Genomic DNA, 27,368 nt, shown 5'->3' with positions numbered 1-27,368 from the left:
TAGATACAGCTGGCCCTAAACTTTACAGCCACCTCCTGCATCTATTTCTGGAGCGCTGGGATCATAGGAGTGCTCAGTCATGCCTGCCTTGGGATGGGTTTTTGCTCAAGGAACGAGTTCATCTGTCCTCAGCCCGGTTCATGCTGCAGAATTTCTAAACCCTGTTTCTGAATGTATCTGAGTGGGGCTCTTGGAGGGGAAGGCAGAAGTAGGGTGAGTATATCTGCTCCCTGACAGCTACCTGGGCACCAAGGAGCACATGCAGGTGACATTCAGAACAAAGGGAGGGCCACTTCCAAATGGCTGAAAACAAAATGCAAGCAGAGAGACGTAAGGGAAGTTGCAGGGCAGTGATGGAGCAGGAATCACGGGCCCGTCAGGTTATGTCTGTTTTGTAAGGAATGGAATTTGTACGAGTTAGGTTGGGACACATACACATACAGCGTGCATGCAAAGAAGATGTACATACAAGGCTTTTAAAATTAAACACTTGCTTTATGTTTTTAAAAGGCGAGGGGATAGGTTGTTCAGGATTTGATGTGGGCAGGATGGCTCAGCAGGTAAAGGCACTTGACATACACGTGCTGGACCACCTGAGTCCAGCCCCCAGATCCCACCGAGGAAGGAGGCTGTCTCTGGTAAGTCTCTGACCTATATAACTGCTGCACCAGCACGGCCAGAGTACCGAGCTGGCGGAGGGTGTCGGGATTGAAACACTTAACGGACCACCAAGAGAACTGAAGAGGAAGCTGCTGCCCTTTATTACAGAGAGTGATGGGCTTATCTACCCAAGCCAGGGGATGGGCTAAGCATAGGAGGAATCATGCACCGCCCACACCTGGGGTCAAGGCCCTGCACACCGGAAAGTTGTGAGAACAACCTTATCTGATCAACCTTGAGAGCACGGGAGTTCTACAGCTGGGTGGGGAGGAAGAGAGGTGTGAGGGACAAGGACTTAAATTCCCAACAGATGTCTGTATGTTTTTACAGGTTTAGGATTTGTTATTTGACAAATGTTTACTGAGCATTATTACATATCAGTCCCTATACTGAACTCTAGAGAGACAGTGAATAGACATGCCTCTGACCTCAAGAAACATGCCAATGAATACGACTAGAAATTTAGACTTTGAATTTTTGTACAAATTACCAGCCCCAAAACTTAAGAAGATTTTTTAATACATACCTATCTTTTTAAGGTCTGGAATGCTTGCCTTTTGTTTTACATGAAGTTTTTTTCTTTTCGTATGTGTGTGAATTCTTTTTTGTAATGAAGCATCTTTACCCAGGTTATAGTCTATTATGAAGTTATTGTCATCTAAGTTGAAGATTTTTTACTTATATATCATATTTCCCTAGTTATCTTACACTTACTTATGTTTTGAGTTATACTTGATTTTGAAATCCTCATGTATTGAATTTATTAGTCTTTTTCCTTATCACATCTTCTTACTACTAGCTGAATGGTTTCTCAATTGATCTGATAAACAATATATTTTATTTGGAGGATTTCCCCATGGGTATATTTTAAGATTTTTAGGGATTTAAGAATGAGGGCTGGAGAGATGGTTAAGAGCACACTCGTTGCTTGTTCTTCTGAAGGACTTGGGTTCAATTCCCAGCACCCCAGTTCCAGGGCCTCTGTGGACACCAGAAGCATGGTGCACAGACATGCGTACAGGCAGAAGACCCATACACTTAAAACAGAAAGAAAGAAATTGTCAAGGAACAAATAAAAGTATTAGAAAAAAATGACTACTTTATCGTGTAACTTTTCATGCAGGTGAAGCTACTTCTGGCTTCCTTTTCTGTCTTGTTGAATAATTTCAATTATCTCCATACTGTTCATTTGGAATACATATTGAGATGGTTATTTTAGGGATTACCTTTTTTTTTCTCCAGTTTTTTTTTTTTTTTTTTTTTAAGCTATTGTAACCTTTACCGCAACAGCTTTACACTTCGAACCACACCTCTAGCTGGCGGTGAGATCACGCACACGTTTGCAAACCTCGGTTCCTTATCTACATTCAGGCCGGGCAGCGTTAATACTTCATAAGGTTTTCAGGATGAAATATTTTCAATTCATCCAAGACCCTCGGCCCTTGCCATCGCTCGGCGGCTAGCGCGTGAAACAGCGGGTGTGTTGTTGTAATTAACGCGGGTGCATGCACACGGCCATTCCCTTCCATCTTCGAGCCCAGCTGCAAGCCCTCTACTGCGGCTGCCGCTGCCGGGGTCGGGTGGAGCCCAGAGCAGGCGCCGGGCGTCGCCTAGGAGACGAGGGCGGGGCGGCCTCGCGGAAGGGACTCGCTTCCGGTGGGCGGGGCGAAGGCGCGGCGCTTGACGCGCGCCCCGCAACCAATCAGCGGGCGAGGCGCGGCGCTTGACGCGCGCCCAGCAACCAATCAGGGGGCGAGGCGCGCGTTCGAATCGCTGCGGCCGCGGGAGCAGCTCCGGGAATGGTGGGTGCTGCGCGTCTGGGCGCTCGCAGGGAGGAGGTTCGCGGCCCCGAGCGCTGCGGTTGCTCGCCCGGCGGGCGCGGGAGCGCGGCTGGGCGCGGGGCGCCCCCTCCCCTCGGTCCGTCCCGGGGCCCAGGGGTCCAGGCACGCTGTCCCGGGGGCCGGGGGCCGGGGGTGTGGGGAGCCGCGCGGCCTGTGGGCGCCCCCGACTGTCCTGTCTCCTTCCTTCCTCCCTTCCTTCCTTCCTTCCAGCCCTCTGTCCTGGAAAAAGCCGGTGGCCGAGCCCTGCAAGCAGAGAGCGCGCTGATGCATTGGTGCAGGAAAGCAAATGGCTTTTAGTCTGAGACCCAGGGAATCTGTCGCCTCTTCGTAATGGGCGGCTGCTTCTGTCTTTTCCGTTGAAAGGTTGGCTGTGGATGCTTGTAGTTGGACCCTTGTTTGTTTGTCTGTTGCAGCGATGCCTCTTACTTATGTCAAACCTTAAAAGGCTTTTTAAAACGAGTTCTGGTCATTTGTCCCTTGTTTTGTAACAGTGCTTGGATTAGTTTGAAGCAGCGTCGTTGTGTAAGATAGACTCAGCGTTAAAGACTTGTTTTACACCTTTTTAAGGGGCGTGATTTTTAGCGGGCTCACAGCCGGGAGAGTGCCGCTGTTCTTTTTAAAGTAATGCCCAATAGACATTGTTGGCCGACGTTTACCGGTATTTGCACACATGCCTGGCTAGGTTGTTGTATAACGAATAGATGGCAATCCATGTATCTAATTTGAGGGGGAGAGTGGGCATCGATGACAGGCTCCTGCTTGCAATATACATGGTCAGGCTGGCCTTCAAAGTTCCATTCTCCTACTTCAGCTTCCCCGAGGCTGCAATTACAGGCCAGGACCATCACACGTGGCTGTACATGCAATTCGTGGTATGGAATGCCCGTGGCAGTAAATATTTGTTGAATAGTGAGTGAAAGCTTTCTGAGGGCAGAGGTAGTCCGGAGCTCCGGGGAGGTGGGAGGTGTGATTTGGTCTAATGCATACCTCTGAGAATCTGCTTCTATAGTTTGTGGAGTTTGTAGTAACTGTTTTTCTTTTTTGTAGTTGATCAACTACTTTTGGAAACTGAAAAGCCCAAAATGTCCAGCAATCAAACAAGAGCCTAAAGTGGTTAAACTTAACATCCCTTTTAAAATAACTCGCTGCCAAGATGTCGGTACACACTTCGCTTAACAGACAGGACAGTGACAGCCTGGAGGGCTATCAGAAAAGCTCGTCGCCAAGTGGCCTCACCCACAGCAGCCGACTTAGAACACACCTGAAGTCAAATACGTCAGAGAGTGAGAATCATGGTCCAGTGCTGAGTGCTGGAAGTAAAACCAGAGACATAAATAGCACTTACATTATCTCTGCCTGTAAAAAAGCAAGAGAGATGCCGGTTGCCCCTGACCGCAGTAGACTGACCCTTCAGAGAAGGGCTACTTGGAACAAAGAGTCTTCTTTACTTGGTAGTGAGTTGGGAGACACCACTGGGCAAAACACAGACACAAGTCTCAGGTTACAACGTCGTCATCATGCTAAAACAGATTTCGTGGAAAAGTTGGGAACAGCGTGTACCGTGGGAGGTGACACGGAAAATATCTGTGCTTCACAGGGAACTAGGACCAAAGCCAAGCTTGTGAGCAACCACAACACTGGTGCCATGCCCCCTGTAGTGTCCACGGAAGGCTCAAGTGGCGCTGGAATGATGGTTGGTGAAGAACGCAAAGACACACTTCCTGCCCTCGGTACAGCAAATGAAAGGGAGACAGTTAAGAACTCAAACATCGGTCTGCCTGCCGGCTCCCAGTGTCAAACTGTCTCGGTGAGATCAGGTCACCCAGCAGTGAAACCCACTGAGGACAAGCTCGATGTCAGAGTGTCAGGAGCAGGAGAGTCACACCATGGAAATGGCGGGAAGGACATTGCAAAAACTGTCCTGAAGTGTGGAAGCTTGGAAACAAGGGCGCCTGTGCGATGTGTTTCCCAACACAGATTGACACCGAGGCATGACCTGCCTCCGCCTAAAAGCCCAGCCGTATCTACCCTGAGAAACAGGGTGGCAAGCCCTCAGGTTAGACAAAGGCCCAAAAGTTCTCTTCTTGCAAATAAAAGGGACCGCTCACAAGAAAGTACGCTCCCTCCAGAAGAACAATCGGCTCTTCAGAATACCTTCACGGAAGCAGACCCCTTAAGGGTAGAAAATAGTCAAGTGACAGTGGCTGTTCGAGTGAGGCCTTTCAGCAAACGGTATGTCCAAGGTTTCAGCTCTCAGGCCAGATCAGTCCCACGTCACCATGTGTCTTTAATCCCTCTCTGCTTTTAGTAGAGTGTAGCAGTCTTGTGTCTTCAACCTTGCTGGAATTTTTCTCATGGTGCTGGGAGTTGAACCCAAGGCTCTACCATTGAGCCGTATCCCCAGCCCAGCAATGTTTAGGCTTAACTGTAGTACACTGATGCTTTTTATGATAGACTACAAAAATTAAAATCTGTACTTTGTATCCATGCTCCTAGACATATTGCTTGTAGAAGCCGAGCCAGGCATAATTGCGCATACCTTTAATCACAGCGTTTGGAAGGTGGAGGCGGGTGGGTCTTTGAATTCAAGGCTGTCATGGTTTACTTAGCAAGTTCCAGGCTTGTAGTCAAGGCCACAGAGTGAGTGAGGTTCCGTTCTGAAGGGTTGTTGCTGAGAGAGTCCTTGAATTCTGTATGTAATGCAGTCTCCTTTCATACTCATGACTTGTAGAGGTTGGTAATGTCTGCCTTTCCTTTAAAAGGAGCCACACCAGTTCATAGCTTCCCCCAAAATGTTCCAGAATGGTGATAGTCAACAGTGTCACCTGTATTTGATATGTCGTGGTAATAAACACGGAGGCTTTCACACTTTATAGAAATATTCCATGCCATCAAAATCTATAAAGGTGTTTATGGTTGCAATAGCCACAGATTAACGATAAGATTAAAATAATAATAATAATAATAATAATAATAATAATAATAATAATAATAAAAATCAGCTGGGTCTGGTGGTCATGCCTTTAATCCCAGCACTCACAGGCAATTCCCTAAATTCAAGACGAGCCTGGTTTACAGAGTGAGTTTCCAGGACAGCCAGGGATGTTACACAGAGAAACCCTGTCTTTAAAAAAAAGTTTTTTTGTTTTTTTTGTTTTTTTTTTAAAGTAGATATAAAATGTGAGCATGGAATAGAATTACTTTTAAATACTTTTAAGGGAAGACAGTAAACTTGTCACGGGGTCAGTAGTGTGACGTGTACCTAAGTAACCTAGCAGTGTACGTGGTGACTGCTGTTTCAGTGAAGGGACTGGAAAGACTCAGTAGTTAGAGGTAAGGTGACAGGGTCCATAAAGTTGGGGTGAGGGGATCTGGGAAAGTCAAGAAGCTAAGGGAAGCTTCCGAGCCGTGCCAGGAAGAGAGGCCGTGGAAAGACGAGCCCCAAGCGTGATAGGTGACCCTGGGAAGTCACGGACCAAGGCTCTGAAAGCTGGGGGTGGGCGTGGCACTCAGGAGACCGGTGAGGCAGAGGGTTTGCAGGCTAAATGAGCCTTTCAAGCGGATCCTTGCGGGAAGGAGCGGGAAGGGAGAAGAGGCTGACACTTGGGCCAGTACTAGTGTTTTTCTACTGAGTATGTGAAGATTTGTAAGTCTGGGATAGAAGGATGGACATGGAGATTTTAATGAGGGAATCTCATGCAAAGAATTGCTAACAGTATTAACAGTGACACTTCAGATTTAAATTTGTGTTGCTCCAGGTTCATTAAAATTGTATTCATAGTTTATGCCAGCTTTATATAGGTTCTTTTTTTTTTTTTTTTTTTTTTTTTTTTTTTTTTACCTCCATACCTTTTTTGTAGTCTAAAAAGACATTTCATGATTTGAATTGAAATGTATACATAGGATGAGAACCTTTTAAAACTTCTCCATAGAAAACTTTAGAAAATTGGTTTTACGAAGAAGGAATTTGAAATTCCGATTTCCCCTTGAGTAGCTGTACTCGAGACAAGCAGGCATTTTGGGGACCCACTGAGCCTGGCTCCCTGATTTTCTGCAGAAAGGTAAAGGATTGTCTTGCCCTTAAGCTTCGAGGGGCCTTCCTTGTGTTCTGTGGAGATGATGGTCATAGTGCTGACAGGCACATTGTTGTGTGTGCTTCTTTCCAAAGCGAGAAGATGGAGAGAACATCCCAGGTTGTCTTCAGAAGTGGGGAAGAAATCACCGTGGAGCATCCCGACATGAAGCAAGTGTATAGTTTTACCTACGATGTTTCGTTCTGGTCTTTTGATGACTGTCACCCTGGCTATGCTAGCCAGAGGACGGTGTATGAGAGGCTGGCGGTACCACTCCTACAAAGAGCTTTTGAAGGTTACAATACCTGTCTCTTTGCTTACGGCCAGACGGGCTCCGGAAAGTCGTACACGTAAGTGACACTGATCGTGCAACTATCTGAAAAGGTTTACGTTTTTTCTTCTGTCAGTGTCATGGCTGTAGAAAAAATAGTTTATAGTTTTGACATCATACAGATTTGTGCTGGGGTCTCATCCATTGTTCTAGACTAAATTTCTATACTTAGGCAGACACTTGACTCTCTAGGCTTTACTTTACATTCAGTAATTTACTTTGTAAATATAATTGTTTCTGTTTTGCTGTGACTTATATAGTTTATTTTAATTTAACCTTTTATGTTTATGGGTGTTTTGCCTGCATGTATGTCCATAAACCACATGCACACTAGGTGCCTGATTCTAGGTTCAATTCGAGCTCACCCTCGCCCCCTATCCATCCCCCCCAACAGAAGAAATCCAAGGCTACATAGTGAGTTTGAGGCCAGCTGGGGCACATGAGAGCCTGACTTGAAGAGAAGTACAATTTAGATGGGGCAGATTTGGCCTCGGAGCCTAGACTCTTAGTTATTAGTGATGGGATTGCACGTTCTCTGTTCCCGTCCCAGACCACTTCTCCTAAAAGAATATTTTTAAGATTTCCAAAACTAATCAGTGTCTCTTTCTTCTTGTTCATAATGTATTTCCAGGATGATGGGACTTAATGAAGAGCCAGGAATAATTCCCAGATTTTGTGAAGATCTTTTTGCTCAAGTAGCCAAAAAGCAAACCTCCCAGGTATGCTCAAATTCAAATCCCCTGACCTCTGACCCATCACGAGGTCTAACAGATGGTGTTCTCCTCTCCACGTGGTCCTTTGGTGTAGCACATAGATCTGTAGTCGAGTAGGTACACACACAGACTTAGCCGGACACAGTAGGCAACACTTGGGCAACTTGAGACAAAGGGTTAGTGAGCCAGAGTGGGACCCAGACAGCTTTAAAAGCCAGGCCCTTCGGCCACTCTGCAACAGAATAGTCTGCTGGCTTCCTGTCTCATTCACTCCTTCTCCCTCAGGGAGTGCCTAGCTTTTTGTCACGATGATCATGAGTGTCATCGGGTCTGATGGGAGCAGGCGTGTCTCGCTAAATCTCTCCTGGAGAACCCATGTCAGTTGCCGTAGAGTGCGGCCATGAGAATGTATAGCTTCTATCCTTGCATACAGTAGACTTGGGGGCATGGACTCTCCATAGTCAGGAGAGAGAAACAGAAGAGATGGACCAGTGTACAGCCAAGTATAATCAATTACGTGCCAACTATAGTCAAGCAAAGGCTATGTTGTTACATTGTATTAGCCCTTTTTCTGTTGTATCATAGCAAAGGTAAATTTGTAAAAGTAAAGATTCTCACAGTACTGGAAACCCAATGTCAAGACGCTGTCACGGTGTGGGCCTTCTTACATCATGACATGACAGGGTGTGTTGGCTTGCCTCTTAACCGTTACTCCTATCATAATAGGGTCTTACCCTGGGAAACTTCCTGCCCCTAATTGCCTCCTAAAGGTCTTCCCTCCAAACAGCATGCACACGAGAGAGAATTTGGGTTATTTGGTTATCCCACAAAGTATGAACGTTTGAGGGTTACATGCAAAGCACAGCAAACAGGACAGTGAGTGAATCGGAGGCCAGTTTTCTGAGGAGCAGGGACAGCTGCTCTCGTCTTGGAAGGGTTATTGGCTTGGGAAGGAAAAGCCGGAAGGACACTCCACGCAGAGGGCCAGCTGGCACCAAGATGAGAATCAAAGCAGGGAGCCTTGCAGAATGTGTAAACTGTTTACTTTGATGTGAGTGGGATTTGAGGGTGGAGGGTGGCAAGAGATGAAACTAGAGGCCAGGCAGGCAGAGGCTGGCTCTTGGAAGGCTTCACAAGCCAAGCTCCGGACATTTTTGGGCCATGGGAAGGTTTTAAACAGGGAAACAACATATCCCTATTTTTTTAAAAAATAATCTTTTAACTTTTGTTCTTTTCGTGTGTGTGTGTGTGTGTGTGTGTGTGTGTAGGGGGTGCATGCATGTGTATGTATGTATATGCCTATGTGTTCGGGCACACGTGTAGGGGTGTGCATCATGTATACATGTGTGTCTGTCTCTCTTTCCCTCTCTGTTTTTATTATTTATTAATTTTATATTCATTGGTGTTTTGCTGGCATGCATGTCTGCATGTGGGTGTCTGATCCTGTGCCACTGGAGTTAGGTATGAGCGGCCCTATGGATGCTGGGAACTGAATTTGGGTCCTGGAAGAGCAGCCAGTGCTCTTAATCACTGGGCCATCTCTCTAGCCCGATTCAGGGTCTCTTAATCAAACCCAAAGCTTGCTGCTACAGCTATTCTTGCTAGCTGGTTTGTTCAAGGAAGCCTCTGTCTCCGCTCTCTAAGGCTGGAATCATAGATGGACCACAGGCCTGCCCAACATTTACATGAGTTTGGCTTTCCAAACTCTGATTCTCCTGATTGTGCAGCAAACACTTTAACTGCTGAGCCAGCTCTTAGTTAACAAAGTCTAACTATGAAACCTTGGCTATGTAGACCACACTGGCCTTGAACTTCTAGAGATCTCCCAGCCTCTGGGTGTATACTACCAATTCTGGTATTTTATATTTTAATCAACATTAAAAGGTAACAGATTTCTGAGCCAGGTGGTGATGGGGCACTCAGGAGGCAGAGGCAGGTGGATCTCTGTGAGTTCAAGGCCAGACTGTCTACAGTGGGCACTCCAGGACAGCTTCAAAGCAATACAGAGAAACCCTGTCTAGAAAAGAAAAAGAAAAGAAACAGATTTCTTTATGGCATTTCATATACTTAGTTTTGATTGATCCTCATATTTATTCATATGTATTTGTATATATTCCTGTCTGAAATGTGGAAATGAGTTGAAGGAAAATAATACTAGATTTAAATAAAACACTGGCTGGGACTTGGGACTCGAGGTGGACAAATCATGACAAGGAGCTAACAGTGTGACATCATGACTGTTGAGGGAAGCAGCAGTAGTTAGTTCACCCCTAGTACCTGGGACCTCCCCAGGCATAGGCCTTTGACTCAGTTTCTAGAGCCAGGCATGAGTCCCTGCTGTGGAGCAGTTAATTACCCCAAACCAGCGATGCCATTACTGTACCAGAGGGCACAGATCGTCTGGCAGGTCGTTATTGTAGCCCGTGAGATTCACGTTGGGAGAAAGACTTGAGTTTTATATAACAACTCTGTCCCTGTGAATGCTCGCTACTCCGGGGGCTTCCAACCAGTTCCATCTTGCTTTCTGTGTAGCTGTATGGTAGTGTCCTCAGCAATAAAGGTGTGCCATCTAGTTCTGGTGGGCAACTAAGCAACAGCATGAGCCTGTATGGTTTGGGAGCCTTTAATGCTTCCCCATCCGATAACTTGTAGGGAGCTGTCTCCCACCTGGCACCAAGACTTTTGTTTAATAAGCCATGGCTTCTGGGAGGAACATTATTCATCCATGGGGTATACTTTTTTTAATTATAGCTTTAATAAGCTCATAAAACAGTGAATTTCCATGTGACCTAACCCACTGTCTCAGACGCTCCCCGCTGTCTCAGACGCTCCCCGCTGTGTCACTCAGATGCTCCCCACTGTGTCACTCAGATGCTCCCCACTGTGTCACTCAGACGCTCCCCGCTGTCTCAGATGCTCCCCGCTGTCTCAGACGCTCCCCGCTGTCTCAGATGCTCCCCGCTGTCTCAGACGCTCCCCGCTGTCTCAGACGCTCCCCGCTGTCTCAGATGCTCCCCGCTGTCTCAGATGCTCCCCGCTGTCTCAGACGCTCCCCGCTGTCTCAGACGCTCCCCGCTGTCTCAGATGCTCCCCGCTGTCTCAGACGCTCCCCGCTGTCTCAGACGCTCCCCGCTGTCTCAGATGCTCCCCGCTGTCTCAGACGCTCCCCGCTGTCTCAGACGCTCCCCGCTGTCTCAGACGCTCCCCGCTGTCTCAGATGCTCCCCACTGTGTCACTCAGACGCTCCCCGCTGTCTCAGATGCTCCCCGCTGTCTCAGACGCTCCCCGCTGTCTCAGACGCTCCCCGCTGTCTCAGACGCTCCCCGCTGTCTCAGATGCTCCCCGCTGTCTCAGATGCTCCCCGCTGTCTCAGACGCTCCCCGCTGTCTCAGACGCTCCCCGCTGTCTCAGATGCTCCCCGCTGTCTCAGACGCTCCCCGCTGTCTCAGACGCTCCCCGCTGTCTCAGATGCTCCCCGCTGTCTCAGACGCTCCCCGCTGTCTCAGACGCTCCCCGCTGTCTCAGACGCTCCCCGCTGTCTCAGATGCTCCCCACTGTGTCACTCAGACGCTCCCCGCTGTCTCAGATGCTCCCCGCTGTCTCAGACGCTCCCCCCGCTGTCTCAGATGCTCCCCGCTGTCTCAGACGCTCCCCGCTGTCTCAGATGCTCCCCGCTGTCTCAGATGCTCCCCGCTGTCTCAGACGCTCCCCGCTGTCTCAGATGCTCCCCGCTGTCTCAGACGCTCCCCGCTGTCTCAGATGCTCCCCGCTGTCTCAGATGCTCCCCGCTGTCTCAGATGCTCCCCGCTGTCTCAGACGCTCCCCGCTGTCTCAGATGCTCCCCACTGTCTCAGACGCTCCCCGCTGTCTCAGATGCTCCCCGCTGTCTCAGACGCTCCCCGCTGTCTCAGATGCTCCCCACTGTGTCACTCAGACGCTCCCCGCTGTCTCAGATGCTCCCCGCTGTCTCAGATGCTCCCCGCTGTCTCAGACGCTCCCCGCTGTCTCAGACGCTCCCCGCTGTCTCAGATGCTCCCCACTGTGTCACTCAGATGCTCCCCACTGTGTCACTCAGACGCTCCCCGCTGTCTCAGATGCTCCCCGCTGTCTCAGATGCTCCCCACTGTGTCACTCAGACGCTCCCCGCTGTCTCAGATGCTCCCCGCTGTCTCAGATGCTCCCCGCTGTCTCAGATGCTCCCCGCTGTCTCAGACGCTCCCCGCTGTCTCAGACGCTCCCCGCTGTCTCAGATGCTCCCCGCTGTCTCAGATGCTCCCCGCTGTCTCAGATGCTCCCCCGCTGTCTCAGACGCTCCCCGCTGTCTCAGATGCTCCCCGCTGTCTCAGACGCTCCCCGCTGTCTCAGATGCTCCCCGCTGTCTCAGATGCTCCCCGCTGTCTCAGATGCTCCCCGCTGTCTCAGATGCTCCCCGCTGTCTCAGATGCTCCCCGCTGTCTCAGACGCTCCCCGCTGTGTCACTCAGATGCTCCCCGCTGTGTCACTCAGACGCTCCCCGCTGTCTCAGATGCTCCCCGCTGTGTCACTCAGATGCTCCCCGCTGTGTCACTCAGACACTCCCTGCTGTGGCGAGCGTCACTCAGCCCCATTTGTTGTTGTGTACAGCGTCCTCATGGGTATGCCGTGCTGCCTCAGTGTCGTTTTCATCGGCATTTTCCCGCTGGGCTGGCAGTGATGCTGCCCCCTTCGTGTGTTTAGAGCGACGTTTGTTCAAGTTCCTTGCCTGGTTTCTAACTGTATTTTTTATGTTGCGTTGGTGGTAAAAGTCTTCCATGTATTCTGGATCTGTATCCGTATCAGACATGTGATTTGCAGAAACGCAAGGGATTTTAGAGTAAATTGAGTACTTTGTCTCTGTCCGTCCAGGTCAGCTACCATCTTGAAATGAGCTTCTTTGAAGTTTATAATGAGAAGATTCACGACCTTCTGGTGTGTAAAGGTGAAAACTCGAAGAGAAAACAACCAGTAAGAGTTAAATCCTTTTTACTGCTGACTCACCTGCTTACGGGGGATAGCGGTGGGAGCGCCTGCCAGTGCACGCTTGGGGAAGTCTGGACAAGTCGCCGGAATCCAGTCTCCGCCATGCGGATCCCAGGGGTTGGACTCAGGTCGTCACGCTTGCGGACAAGCCCTTTCCCTGCTGACTTAGTTATCATTTGTGTCCAGTTCTCTGTGTAACTGCATATATTTGTGAGAACATGGCTTTAATTTCTTTAAAAAATACTTTCCCGTGATAACAAGGGCTTGGCATTTGTTACATTGGTAACTGAAAGTATCTGAACATTAGCACAAGGGAAATTAATTTTAATCAAGTAGCCAGGAATGGTGGAGCATGGCAGATCTCTTGAGTTCAAGGCTAGTCTGGTCTTCCAGAGTGAGTTCCAGGACAGCCAGGGCTACACAGAGAAACCCTGTCTCAAAACCACAAGTAAATAAATAAATAATTTAATTTAATTTTATCTAAAAGTTAAAAATAAAATATTTTCCCTAGTAAGACTGTGTGAGTCAAATACGAAATTTCTAATAGTTTGCGAGCCCAAAAAATCTAAAAGCTTTAAAAATTGTACTCTAGAACAGTGATTCTCAAGATGTGGGTCATGACCCCTTTGGGGATCAAATAATATTCTTTCACAGGGGTCACATCAGATTTTATATATTATCATTTATAACAGTAGCAAAATTACAGTTATAAAGTATCAATGAAAATAATGTTATGGTTGGGGGTCACCACAACATAAGGAACTATATTAAAAGTCACAGCAAGGTTGAGAAACCAGTGTTCTAGAATATTCATTTAAATGGATTATTTGACTTTTAAAATGCATGTGTGTGTGCACAAATGAATGTGTGTCTGCCTGCATGTGAAGGCCAGAGAACAGCCTCAAATACCCTCACAATATTGTCTACCTACTGTGAGACAGCGGCTCATTGGCCTAGAGCTCACCAGTTAGACCAGGTTAGCTTCCCCAGTGCTGGGGATACAAGTGTGTGCCACTGTGACAGACATTTTCATTTGCTTCCTAGGGATTAAATCTGGTCTCCTCACTTGTGAGAACCACCACTTCACCGAGTTAGTGCCCTAGTCTCTATTTATTTTGTTTTATTTTGGAGACAGGGTTTCTTTGTGTGGCTTTGGAGCCTGTCTTGGAACGATGTCTGTAGACCAGGCTGTCCTTGAACTCACAGAGATCGGCCTGCCTCTGCCTCCTGAGTTCTGTGATTAAAGACATGTACCACCACCTACCACCTGACTTATTTGATGCTTTGTAGATCATCTGTGAAATAGATTTCAGTTAAAAAACAGAACAAAACTGCATTTAGAATTAAGTTTTAATTTTATGAAGGACCTCTCAGCATAAGAAATGGAAATTCTAAAATAATTTTCTTTCCCCAATATTATGAAGTTGGTAACACTGAGAAACTTAAAATTTTGTTCAATGATTTCTATGCATTTTAAATTTTCTGGATAAAGTTTAAAGTATAGGTGAAAAATTTTAATATCTGAAGTTTACAGTGAATTTGTTTTAGATTTAAAAGCATATATAACAGCTGTTGTAGGATTTAACTTAAGGATAAAAATTTAGACATGTGCACACTGTATGTTATGATACTGTAAATATTTCTTTCTGTTGATGACATTTCTTAGTGTCTTATGTATTTCCTGAGAACTTTTGTATTTTTTTCTGGATAGAGTAAAGATAAAGCTCTATCTTAAACCTGAATATAAAAATAAAGACTCAGAATTGTATTTCCTACTAAATACTTGTCCCATTCTTAAAGATGAATGTTTCTTTCTCCAGCTGAGAGTGAGGGAGTGCCCTGTCTCTGGACCATACGTTGAAGGTCTGTCCATGTAAGTGTCTGCTCAGCCAGCTCGAGCGGGAGAGCCGATGACTAGAGAGAGAGCATGCTCGCCCGCGGTCCTTACACACTGCCTTTGCCATCACAGCTCCGAAACCTGTCATCTAACTGCTTTTCTGTGTCTTTCCAGATATCTGTGAAGTGCCTGATAGCAGGTGTTGGTATAATCTGAGCATTAAATATGGATTTCCTTCTAATCTCATCTTCCCCTGTCAACTAAGGATCTTTGCATTTACTTTTTATTCCAATTACTTTCAGGCTGAGTGAAGAGTTTCACACCTGCCTTAAGTCATTCCCTGTCTTTCAGCATGATAGTTCTTTTCATCAAGGAAAGGGAAAGCAGTCAGTGTACATTCAGCCCTGTTCATAACTAGATTCTGTTGGACGTGTGTGTACCTACACCCATACATGTGTATTCTGCATGCAGTAGAATATTATAATATTATAATTCCAAGGGGCTTTAGTAAGAAAAAAAAATCATAATCCCTGGTAAAATTTAAGGCATTATCATGTTTTTTTGTCTTTTTAAGGAAATGTCTTAGAGAAATCTAGTATAATAATGTTTGTGAATTAGTTCGTTAAGATTGTTAGTAGTTATTGAAAGATTAGTAATTATAAGAACAAGAGTAAAATCATCACTAAAATTGTTTTTTGTCTTTTTACTTTTTTAAAAATAGGAACGTTGTCAGTTCTTACTCTGATATTCAGGTAAGATGGGTTATATTTTATTTTATCTTATTTTAAGTAGATAGAACACAGTGATAAACATTTATGAGACTATTTCTCCTGAATTGTTGTGATGAGTAAAAGGAAAATCTTGTGAGCTAAGTCTGCATGTTAAGCTTTAATCAAACTAGTTGATTTTCTCAGTTAAAATAAAGTGACATCGTGTCACTTTAGAAAAAGGTTTTTTTAATTAGAAAAAGCTTTTTTTCTTTTCTTGGTTTTTCGAGACAAGGTTTCTCTGCAGCCTTGGAGCCTGTCCTGGAACTCACTCCATAGACCAGGGTAGAAAAAGCCTCTTAAGGGCATTATTTCCTGGTACAGGTTTTTGTGACAGAAACAAGCAGAACAAAAAAAAAAAAAAAAAAAAAAAAAAAAAGAGAGGCAGTGGCCTTGCAAATGATTGAAAAATAACAGTGTGGAAGTTACAAATGTATATAAGAATCAATTGTATTTCCTTTTTTGTTACTTAAATTTTCCAAACAAATGACAGTGGCTGGCCTGGCCTGGCTCTTTGTTCTCAGAGTTGGCTGGAGCTGGGAAATAAGCAAAGAGCAACGGCGGCTACCGGCATGAACGACAAAAGCTCTCGATCCCACTCGGTTTTCACCCTGGTGATGGCCCAGACCAAGGTATTTTTATTGCGATTAATAGTGTTTTTAAAGAAAATGTAATTACATTATTCCCCCTCCTCCCTTCCCTTCCCCCAGTCTCTCCCGTGACCCCCACCTTGCTCCTTCGCCAATTCATGACCTCTGTTTTTTTTTTTTTTTTAAATTGTTATTACACACCCACACACACTACTCAGTTTGTTTTTAGGAGTATGATTTCGGAGTTGACCACTTGGTATTGGATAAGCACTTACAGGGTATAGGTCTCGCCGGAGCTGTGCTAGACTTCAGGGCAAGGAGGGTCGGACAGTGCAGGAGAGAAACCCCTGAGGTTAGTCTCCAGCTCCGTATGCGTGTGTACGTGCATGAACATTCACACACATGTGCATATAACGCACATAACACACATAACACATACACGTACCGGGTCAGAAAAAAAGAGTAATGGATTTAAAAGAAAATAACCCATAGGTTCCACTCATCAAGTTTCTGTTTCGTTATATAATCTTTCAGTTGGTTATAATCACAATGAAATTTCACATAACTTTTAATAATCACATGCATAGAAATTCTTTGTAGAGGTAACTCTTAAAGTTTTAGAACTTTTCTCTGGTGTTAGACATTTGATTTAAAATTTTTTGTTGTTATACTGCCGAGATAAACAACAAATGAAATAAGCGATGTTTTCCTGTTTCTAGTCTTCATTTTTTTTTTTTCCAAGACAGTGTTTCTCCCCCTCACCAGCAGGAAGAAGAAGTTTGGAAAGAACGGCGCCCAAATTCCCAAATATTGTCTATAAATGTTTGTTTTCATTTAAGTGGACTTGGTTATATAAAATAAAATTTAAAAAAAAGACAGCCCTGAAGTGGTTTTAAAAATAAATAACTTGTAACTTGAATAACTTTGCCTCTTAAAGGTGTATGTTAGCTGGGTGATGGCAGCACAGGGCTTCAATCTCAGCACTTGGGAGGCAGAGGCAGGAGGATCTCTGTGAGTCTGAGGCCAGCCTGGTCTCCAGAGTGAGTTCCATTATAGGCTCCAAAGCTACAGAGAAACCCTGTGTTGAAAAGCACCCCCCCCACCCCCAAAAAGGCTTATGTTGATGGCAAGGATGGTAAGTCATTAAAGCCTCTTCCGCTGTCCCCTGTGATGCTGTAGACAGAGGAGGTAGAAGGGGAAGACCATGACCACAGGATCACAAGCCGCATCAACCTAATAGATTTGGCCGGCAGTGAGCGCTGTGTTACAGCCCACAGCAGTGGGGAGCGACTGAAGGTAAGGATGGGGTTGCTCGCCATTTCCTCCTCTCTCTGTTATAAGGTGGGGTCTGTGTTGCTGAGGCTGTGAGTTCGAGGCCAGCCTGGTCTACAGAACGAGTTCCAGGACAGGCTCCAAAGCTACACAGAGAAACCCTGTGTTGAAAAACAAACACAACAAAATGTTGATAGTTGTGGAAGAAAGTATTTACCACTAATTGTACGAGAGAAGTGTATTTATTTTATGGAATAAATTGGTTGCTGACATGTTAAGAAAAATACCATTTTTGCCCTTGCACACAGGAAGGTGTGAGCATTAACAAGTCTTTGCTGACTCTGGGGAAGGTCATATCTGCGCTCTCTGATCGAGCAAACGGGAAGAGGGTTTTCATTCCATACCGCGAATCTGTTCTTACGTGGCAAGTATCTTCCAAAGCATAAGTAATTGGTTTGGTTTTGTTTCAGTGTATGTTTAGTGTGTGTCTATGGTGTGTGCACGATTGTACATATGTGTGCAGGTATGCTTGCCTGTGTGTGTGTGTAAGCCAGGTCCAATTCAGGAGTCTTCCTCTGGCCTCTCCACTGGACTTTTGAGACACGACCTCTCACTGAGTGGGGCTCACTCGGTGTTCTTGTTTGAGTGGCTGGGAGCCTCTGGAGTCTACCCGCTTCCACAGCACCGGGGTGTAGGTGTGTGTCTCGGCTACGCCTCTATTGCTGTGACAAAGGCCACGCATAAAAACGCATTTAACTGAAGACTTACAGTTTCGGAGAGCTAGTCCTCGACTACCATGGTGGGGAGAAAGTCGGGCATGGGGCTGGAGCAGTAGCTGAGAGCCGCTTTGCACCTGGCCCACGACCATGGGGCAAAAGAATGGGGAAGGGGTGTGGGGGAGTGGGGGGGAGTATGTGTGTATGGGGGCGGTGTGTGTGTGTGTGGGGGGGTCCTAACTGGAATGGCTCAAACCCGTATGTGCCACCGTGCCCAACCTTTTTTCCTGCTTTTTGGGTTTTTTTGAGATAGGGTTTGTCTGTGTAACAGTTCTGGCTGTTTTGTAACTCGCTCTGTTGACCAGGTTGGCCTTGAACTCAGGGATCCTCCTGCCTCTCCTTCCAAGTGCTGGGATTAAAGGTGTGTGCCACAGGAAGTCGTGCCCAAGTTTTCTGTGGGCACTGGGGACTTGAGCTCAGATCCTTGCGCTTGCACCGCAAGCACCCACTAACCCATCTCTTCAGCGCCTGAAAATAAATAATCATATAAGATACAGTGGGCTGGGATGGTAGAGTGCCTGCATGATCTTGCACAGCAGTGACACACAGACACACACACACACACAGACACACACAGACACAGACACACACACACACAGACACACATAGACACACACACACAGACACATACACACACACAGACACACACACACACACAGACACACATAGACACACACACACAGACACATGCACACACACAGACACACATAGACACACACAGACACATACACACACACACAGACACACACACACACACACACACGGGTGGAAGGTGGTGGACTGATTTCGTGTAATTTTGGCATAGAAGAGAATTATGAATTCTGGAAACAATCTACCTGAGGTTGAATCTCAGCTTTTGCATCTTCTAAAGCCTGACTTGATAACCTCACTTAATAGTATGTCCTGTTTCCTCAGCTATGAAATAGAGATCATATCAAAACCTTTGTTTTAAAGCGGAGTGAAGTTAATGTAAAAGTCTTAAGACATGTATGAAGCCCTCTGCTTATGCTCATTAGTACGTTAGGTGTGTTACAGAACGCTCACTCTGTGTAAAGTGAATAATTCTGTTTGCTAGCACTTAACAACTAAGACATAGCTCTCCCGTGTTTTTATACACTTTACTTCTGATGCATCATTTAATGTTCAACTTCTAATAAATGCTAATATAGGTAGATATCCTGCAGCTTATAATGGTTTTCCTTGAAATTTACCTACTTTATGATGGTGTGGGAAATGGAAAGTATTCAGGAGAAATGACTCCTTGCTTTGGGGGGATTCCTTTTTCTCTTTTGACATTATCCTGCGTGTCCATGTTGCAGTATGCATGCAGAGGTCTTACATACAAGGTCACCTTACTCAGGATGACTTCCTCTAGCTCCGTCCATTTGCGTGCGTACTCCTTAATTTCATTTCCTCACCAGCTGAGTAGAATTCCATTGTGTAAACACACCATTCACCTCTTGATGTACATCTAGCTGTTTCCGGTTCCTGCCTATTAAGAGGAGAGCGGCAGTGTACATGGGTGAGCGAGCATCTCTGTGGTGTGCTGAAGCGTCCTTTGGGCATGTGTCCAAGACCCTGAGGTAGATCTGCTCCAGCATCGTGATGAGCCACCACTCTGATTTCCACAGTGACTGTACAGGCCTGCGCTCCACCAGCAGCAGATTGAGTTCCCCTTGCCCTGCACCATTGACACTGTGTGCTTGCATTTGTTTTATTGACCCTGATGGCTAAGGGTGTGGAGCATTCCTTTACGTATTTCTTCTTTTGAGGTTCTGCTTGGTTTTGTACCCCGTTTTTAAATCAGGTTATTTGTTTTCTTGATGTTGGCCTTTGAATTCTTTATATATTTTGAATGTTAGCCCTCTTCCGGGTGTGTAGTTGGTAAAAATCTTCCCCGTTCTGTAGGCTGTCACTTTGTCTGAATGAGTGGTCTCTGCGGTGCAGAAGTTTCTTGCCTTTGTGAGTCCCGTTTGTACCCGATGTTGTTAATGCCTGTGCCCATGGGTTTGAGCCCACTCCCCACTCCCCACTTTACCTTCTGTCACTTGATTCAGGGTATCTGATTTTGTATTGACGTTGAGTTTTGTGCAAGGTGATAAATATGGATCTATATGCATTCTTCTCCATACAGACCTATCCATTTGAGCAGCATCATTGGTTGAGGATTTCTCCAGTGTGAATATTGTATTCTTTGATAAAAATCAGGTGTCTGCAGATGTATGTAACTTTAGTTCTACTTTGTTGATGAACTTGTTTATTTTTATGGTAATACCATGTCTTTTTATCATTATTGCTCTCTTTATACTACAACTTGAAATCTGGGAAGGTGACACCTCCAGAAATTCTTTTAACGATTCAGGATTGTTGAGGCTATTCTGTTTTGTTTTGTTTTGTTGTTGTTGTTGTTTGGGGCTTTTACTGTTTTTGAATTTGTGTGTGTGTGTTTCCATATGAAGTAGTAGATTGCTTTTTCTTAATTTCTGTGAAGTGTGTTGGAATTTTTGTGGGGATTGCGTTGACCCAATAGCTTGTTCTTGGCAGAATGGACATCTTCACAATATTAATCCTTCCAATCCATGTACATCAGAGAGCTTTCCATCTTCTTCGATGTATTTCTTTACTGCCTTAATGTTTTATTATACAAGTTTTCCACTTGCTTTGTTAAATACATGGTATTTTCAGTTTACTAATGGATTTATTGTTGTGTAACCTTAACTCAAGCGAAGGAGTGTTGGTATACAATTGGGCAAGAGCCACACCTACAACAGTAGTGTACCCTTATAATTGGTGTGTTGTTGTTTGTTTAGTTTAGGTTTTATTTTTATTAGACAGGCTCTAACTTTGTTCTAGAATATACTGTGTAGCCCAGGGTGGCCTTGAACCCATTGCAATCCTTCTGCATTAGCCTTCCGAGTGGCTCATACCATGCCCAAATTTTAATTGCTTAGTTATAATGTTGTTTTTATTTTGAAACTTAAAAGGGAAAGTATCATTTTTTTAAAGACTTGAAAAGCTAGGAATAGTGAAATTCATTCTGTGTTAATAAAGATATATTCGAGTCTTTTATTCTATATTGCACACAGTGCAATACTGCATGTTTATGTGTTAGTTCATCATTTTCAGCATGCATTGGGAACTCACTCCTGCAGGTTATGCTAGTGCTTGGAGCACCAAGATGATCAAGACATAGTCTCCTTGCTGTAGAAGCTGACAGCCGAAAGGGAAAACATCTTACTAAATATTTCACGTTTAATCATGTTTAAAAGCCTATAAACAGTTTATTACTTTATAAAGCACTATAAAAAAAAATAAGCCAGGAGTGTGAGCCATGCACAGTGGTGGTGCATGCCTTTAATCCCAGCACTCGGGAGGCAGAGGCAGGCAGATCTCTGTGAGTTCGAGGCCAGCCTGGTCCACATAGTAAGTTTCAGGCCAGCCAAGGCTGCATAGTGAGACCCTGTCTCCAAATAAATAAATAAATAGTTGAAAAAAGAAAGAAATGAAAAGAAAATGTAAGAGAAAACGACGTCTTTATGAGATGTAAGTGGCTTTAATGGTGTGAGTGGAGAGCCAGTATTGTGTCTCGTGCTGTTAGTCATTGGTTTGGGTTTTCTAGACGGTTAGTGCTACTAGGTGGTTGTAGAAGAAAAGGGTAATCGTGAGTGTTTTCCCTTCTTCTTCCTAAAGGCTATTGAAAGAAAGCCTGGGTGGAAATTCAAAGACAGCAATGATTGCTACTGTGAGCCCTGCAGCCAGCAACATAGAGGAAACCCTAAGCACGCTTAGGTACGCCACCCAAGCCCGTCTGATAGTCAATGTCGCCAGAGTCAATGAAGATATGAATGCAAAGCTAATTAGAGGTGGGTACTGTCTCAAACACCGCTGTTCGTGTTTGCGAGTGTATGCTTGTGCACACTGTCCATGCGTTTGCGTGTAGATGCGTGTGTGTTTGTACGCTATGCTGTGGAAGCCCCAGGCTAAAGTTGGGAGTCTCCCTAGATTGCTGTCCAGCCAGCTTGCTTTGGGAGCTCCCTGTCTCTGCCTGGCAAGTCGTGGGATTACAGACAGGCTGCCTCACCCACCCAGCATTTATATGGGTGCTAATCCCATTCTCAAGAATGTACCACACGCATCTTACCAAATGAGCCATCTCCTTAGATTTGTTGACAACTATTTTTTCCATGCCTGTTGCGAGTACACCCTAGTTATGACCCTGACAGTGGTGGAGGAAGCTGGGTATTCAGTGAAAAAGAGAGGAAGTAGCGAGAAGGAAATCGGGGAACGGTTACAAAAGAGCGTGAGTGGACGGAAGCAGCAAGTGGAAACACCTTTTTCCAGATTCAGCCATTTGTCACGTCTTTTATACATCTTTAGAATTGAAAGCAGAAATTGAAAAGTTAAAAGCTGCTCAGAGAAACAACCGGAATGTTGACCCTGAACGGTATAGAGTCTATCGACAAGAGATAACATCCTTACGGATGAGGCTGCATCAGCAGGAGAGAGACATGGTAGAAATGCAAAGGTGAGTGTCCCCAGGGCCACCGGCAGGGCCACCGGCAGGGGCTCTACTGCTGCAGACCAGACTGGGAGGGACGTGCGCACGGAATCTTTCTCACGCCTTCAGAAGAGAGCAGCTTGCTTTCCACTAACTGTCCTCTTTTTCTAAGACAGGGCTTCATTGAATAGTCCTAGCTGTCTTAGAACTCTCTATTTAGCCCTAATTGTCCTAGAACTTGCTCTGCAGACCAAGCTGGCCCCAAACTCACAGAGATCTGCCTGCCTCTGGCTCCTGAGTGCTGGGATTAAAGGCGTGCGCCTCCACCACCCGTCCAGTTGTCCTGTTTTAAATGGTAGTAATCCGCAGACTTCACAGATGGCCTCTTGATTTCGGTCTTGCATAAATTGATGTTTCAACTTCAATTTTTCTTTTTCTTTTTGGAAAGGGTATGGAAAGAAAAGTTTGAACAAGCTGAAAAGAGAAAACTTCAAGAGACAAAGGAGTTACAGGTATCATTTCAATTTCCTAAACTAATTTTAAGTTTCATTTTTCATCTTTATTATACAATGACTCTGTACAGAGAAATACATAGAGGTGATTAACCTAAAGAGTTGGTAGAGACCAGGGGCTAAAGCTGGAAGGTGCCGACCACAAAGGCCCTGTTGGTTTCTCCGGTTCTGATCTCCTCCTGTTCCGGGAGTCGGGCCTGTGTCTGCCCCACCTGAGCAGAGGTTCCCCTGTCCAGGTGGCCAGATCAGTGCTGGCTCCCGGGACGATGACCAGGCGGCCAAGTTCGTAGGTGCTGGGGCCTCCACAGTTGGTGTGGCTGGTTCAGGGCCTGGCGTTGGAGTTCTGTTTGGCAGCTTGATTACTGGCTGTATCAGGAGCCAGTCCCTCTGGCAGGAGCTCTCCTGTTCCACTCTGGGATTGCCCTGTCTGAGGCACGGGGCTCTTCTCTTTGATGGTTGCCTTCCTTATCCTCTCCACCATGGAGGCTGCCTGGGATCACCAGCTGCCCCTGCTGGTGTGTGCTGAGCTTTACTACCCAGAGCAGAAGAATCAGGATGCAGGGGGGTGGGGTGGGGGTGGGGTGGGGGGGTGGGGTGGGGTTGGGTCTAGGTTGGGATTGCCTAGCACCTCCAAGTGCAGGGATTGTAACCCTGTGCCACTACACCCAGTTAAACGCTCCTTCCGTGGGTTCTTCTAGTAACAACGGGGGAGGTGGATTAGAAGAAGCAAAGGCCGGTGTTGGAAGGAGAGGCATTTAGGAGCTGCTGGTGTGGTTAAGGCATGAGTGAGGGAGAGCTTAGAGCTTGGAGCGAGGGCGCTGATGATAGTGGAGGAGGTGAGTTCAGGAGCAGAAGTGTGGGAAAAGGGACAACGTCTTTATTATTTTCAATTTTTAATTATGGTGTATATGCGTTTTAAATGTGTGTGCATGTATATGTATATGTCATAGGGCACACTTGCCTAACACTCATTTGGAGGGCAGAGGGCAGTTCTGTGCAGCTGATTCTCCCTCCCTCCCACCTTTGCGTGGCGCTCAAGTTTGTGCAGCAGCACCTTTACCGTGCGCTGTGTCCCCAGCCCTGGGTAACTGGTTTGGTAGTATTGAAAGCGGAAGTCAGCAGTGAGTCCCACATTTAGCAATGTGGGTGTGGCCTTGTAAACTCATAAGGTCCTGAAGTGTGTGTGGGGGGGGGAGAGGACAGTTGAGTGGACAGTAAGAATGAATAGAGCCGCACACAGCACTCTGAAAATGAGAATTGCCCAGGTCACTGAATTTGTCTCAAAAAATAAGGTGGAGAGTGAATGAGAAAGACAGCCAATGTGGACTCCTATGCACACACACATACACACACTCACACACACATGATCTCACACACACATACACACACTCACACACACACATACACACACTCACACACACACGATCTCACACACACATACACACACACACTCACACATATACATACATGATCTTACACACTCACACACACACATGATCTCATACACACATACACACACTCACACACACACATACACACACATACACACACACGATCTCACACACATATACATACATGATCTTACACACTCACACACACCCTCACACACACATACACACACTCACACACGATCTCACACACACATGATCTCACACACACACTCACACATATACATACATGATCTTACACACTCACACACCCTCACACATACACTCACACACACACATGAGCTCACACACACACATGATCTCACACACACACTCACACATATACATACATGATCTTACACACTCACACACACCCTCACACATACACTCACACACACATGATCTCACACACACGATCTCACACACACACACATGAGCTCACACACACGTTCACACACACACACTCACATTCAGAGAGGGGAGGAAAAGTTCTTTGGGAATGGCCAGGACATCCTAACAGAAGAGTTAGGATTTGCCAGGTGTGGTGGACCATGCCTCTAATTCCAGCACTTTGAGGCTAGGCAGGAGGATCCTGAGTTCGAAACGAGCTTGGAGTACATAGTTACAGGCCAGCCTGGATTGCACAAGAAGAAACAAAACAAGAGGAGAGGCGAGATTTGGGGTTGGGTGAGATTTGTTGGGTGAGAACGAGGCGTTGTAGAAGGGGACATGTGAGCGCAGGGGCCATGGTAGGCGAGGCTGAGTGAATAGGAAGGAAGATAGTTTTGATTTCCAGGCTGAGCGATTTCAGCCCTTGCTCTTTAGGAAGTTGAAAGCTCTTAGGGGCGTTTGACAGGTGGTGAGGAGCTACCAGGTGTGGATGGAATGTGCAGCAAAGCATGGCTGCCAGGGTGCTCCAGAGGCTACTGCGGGGATTCTGCTGTGTCCCTTCAAGGCGGAGCTGATGGGATGGGCAGATGTGATTACTCTAAAGCGGGTGACGGGTAGATGCGACCCTGCCTGAGAGTGGAGAGGCATGAAAGAGCTGCAGAGCTCTTGAGTTAGGAGTACATAGAGAAACCACAAAGGAGGGTTCCCAACAGTGAGCTGGGTTAGAGCGTGTGAGAGTGTGCGTGTGAGTGTGAGCGGGTGTGTGCGCACTTGGGATGAAAACCAGGGCACTTCACAGGCCTGAGATCTACACTGAACTTTAACCTCAGTGAACCTGTTAGTCACTAAACCCTATATAATGTAACGCTAACGTTCAACATAGGCCCTGTTAGTCACTGAAACCCTATATACAGTAACCCTAATGTTCAACATAGGCCCTGTTAGTCAGGAAACCCTGTATAACGTAACCCTATGTTCAACATAGGTTCCTTTTTTTTAGGTGAGTTTAATAATCTCTTGCTATAGGTAAGATTTTCTTTTCCCTCCCACCAGAAATCTGGAGTTACTTTTCAAATGGACAACCATTTGCCAAACCTTGTTAATCTCAATGAAGACCCCCAGCTGTCAGAGATGCTACTATACATGGTAAAGGAAGGAATAACTACAGTCGGGAAGTATAAGGCAGACTCAAGCCACGACATCCAGTTATCGGGAGTGCTGATTGCAGATGACCACTGGTAAGTCAGCCTCCTGCAAGCACCGCTTGTCTGTGGTCAGCAGCCTGCTAGGCCTTGTTAATGGGGCGTTTGTGTATGGGAGGCAGTCGTTGCTCCTCCAACCACCCCCTCCCCGCCCTCCTCTTGTTTGGTTTGGTTTTGGATTTTTGAGGCAGGGCTTCTCCATTTGGTCTGGCTGTCATGGAACTCTCTTCACAGACCAGGCTGGCCTTGAGCTCAGAGATTGCCTCAGATCTATCTGCCTTCTGAGTGCTGGGATTAAAGGCATGCGCCTCCACACTCAGCTCAACCCCCTTTTCAAGAGAGGAAAGCTTCATGAATGTGTCACTATCGGAGTGAATGACGAGTTCTTTAACTCCTCATCCTAGCGTTCCTGGTGTTCATCTTCCTCTAGTGAGCCAAGAGCCACGGGACAGGGCCGTTTGACTTTAATTAGCAGCTGCTAGACTCTTGTTGGCTGCCCTGGCTGCCTTAAGCAAAAGGCCTATGAGTGTGAGCCAGCCCGAGTGACCAGCTCTCCTTGGACCTTACACTAAGTGTTTCTTTCTTTCTCTTGTGGCTGTTTATAAGCAAGATGGGACTCTGGTCTAACCCTGCACGGCTCTGATTATTATTTTATATAACATAAGTGCTGCGTCAGTTACATCCGTGGCACAGACACTGAACTAAACAAGAATGAAGAGCCCGTGGGGTACTTAGCAGGAAGTCCGTTGCTTGTCTTGAGCCCTCAGTAGACTCGCCAGCGTTTGTCTTCCTCCCTAGACACGATGCGCGTGAGGGCTGCCTGCGCGTCTGTCCTCACCGCTGGCGCTCCTCTGGCTCATGGGGTGCAGTGAGTGAAGACTTCAGTGCCCGCCAGTCCCTATGTCAAGTGCCAGACAAGCCCTGCGTGCTTGGTGGGAGGGATCCCCTGGAGACCTCTCAGAGACAAGCCTCCCAGAGGCCTGGCATGCAGGGTGAGGTTCCAGGATGGTGTTGGTAAGAAGAGGAGGCCCCTCCCTGAGGAAGGACTCAGTGAAATGGACTTGAAATGGGCTCGCGTGGAGAATAGTGGCTTATGAAAGAGGTTGGTGGTTGGAACTGGCTTGTCTGCCCTGGAGCTGTGACGACAGAGTAGTTGGAAGTAGGAGAGGGAAGAGAGGGTAAGAGGTTGCTAAGTCTGCCTGCCGAAAACGGGCTCCTGACGGGAGGCATGTGGCCTAGCAGTGAATTGTTTTGCTCAGATTCTTTTGGGGCGGGGGAGGTGTTTTAATGCAACTATGATTCTCTAATTTCAAATCTCAGGGCCTATAGGACAAGTGATGCAATCAGTTACAAAGCCAGAAGCATAGGATAGTAAGAGCACGTAGAACCCAAGTAACCCATTACCAATACGATTGGCTTTCCCTGGACTTTGTCCTGTGGGCTCCCTCTACTTGCAGGGACCAGAAGGCAATCAAAATATG

At 46.3% G+C, this 27,368-nt stretch overlaps 1 protein-coding gene across 1 annotated transcript in view; it reads left to right on the top strand.

The window, feature by feature from the left end:
- The first annotated feature begins 3,626 nt into the window (after window positions 1-3,626).
- The window catches only part of Kif14 (kinesin family member 14), a 50,727-nt gene continuing 26,985 nt past the window's right edge, over window positions 3,627-27,368 (top strand). Inside the window, exons 1-13 of the mRNA XM_051183194.1 lie at window positions 3,627-4,733; window positions 6,670-6,924; window positions 7,537-7,624; window positions 12,503-12,601; window positions 14,437-14,489; window positions 15,175-15,205; window positions 15,745-15,852; window positions 16,990-17,106; window positions 17,391-17,506; window positions 21,549-21,721; window positions 22,236-22,383; window positions 22,805-22,868; window positions 25,739-25,923. Of these exons, the coding sequence (XP_051039151.1) occupies window positions 3,655-4,733; window positions 6,670-6,924; window positions 7,537-7,624; window positions 12,503-12,601; window positions 14,437-14,489; window positions 15,175-15,205; window positions 15,745-15,852; window positions 16,990-17,106; window positions 17,391-17,506; window positions 21,549-21,721; window positions 22,236-22,383; window positions 22,805-22,868; window positions 25,739-25,923 (2,516 nt within the window). The 5' untranslated portion in view covers window positions 3,627-3,654. The remainder of the gene's footprint in view (window positions 4,734-6,669; window positions 6,925-7,536; window positions 7,625-12,502; window positions 12,602-14,436; window positions 14,490-15,174; window positions 15,206-15,744; window positions 15,853-16,989; window positions 17,107-17,390; window positions 17,507-21,548; window positions 21,722-22,235; window positions 22,384-22,804; window positions 22,869-25,738; window positions 25,924-27,368) is intronic.

Source organism: Phodopus roborovskii, unplaced genomic scaffold, assembly GCF_943737965.1.
Source record: "Phodopus roborovskii unplaced genomic scaffold, PHOROB, whole genome shotgun sequence".
Taxonomy (NCBI): domain Eukaryota; kingdom Metazoa; phylum Chordata; class Mammalia; order Rodentia; family Cricetidae; genus Phodopus; species Phodopus roborovskii.
The sequence above is the reverse complement of the archived record's forward strand: the minus strand, read 5'-3'. Positions and strand labels throughout refer to the sequence as shown.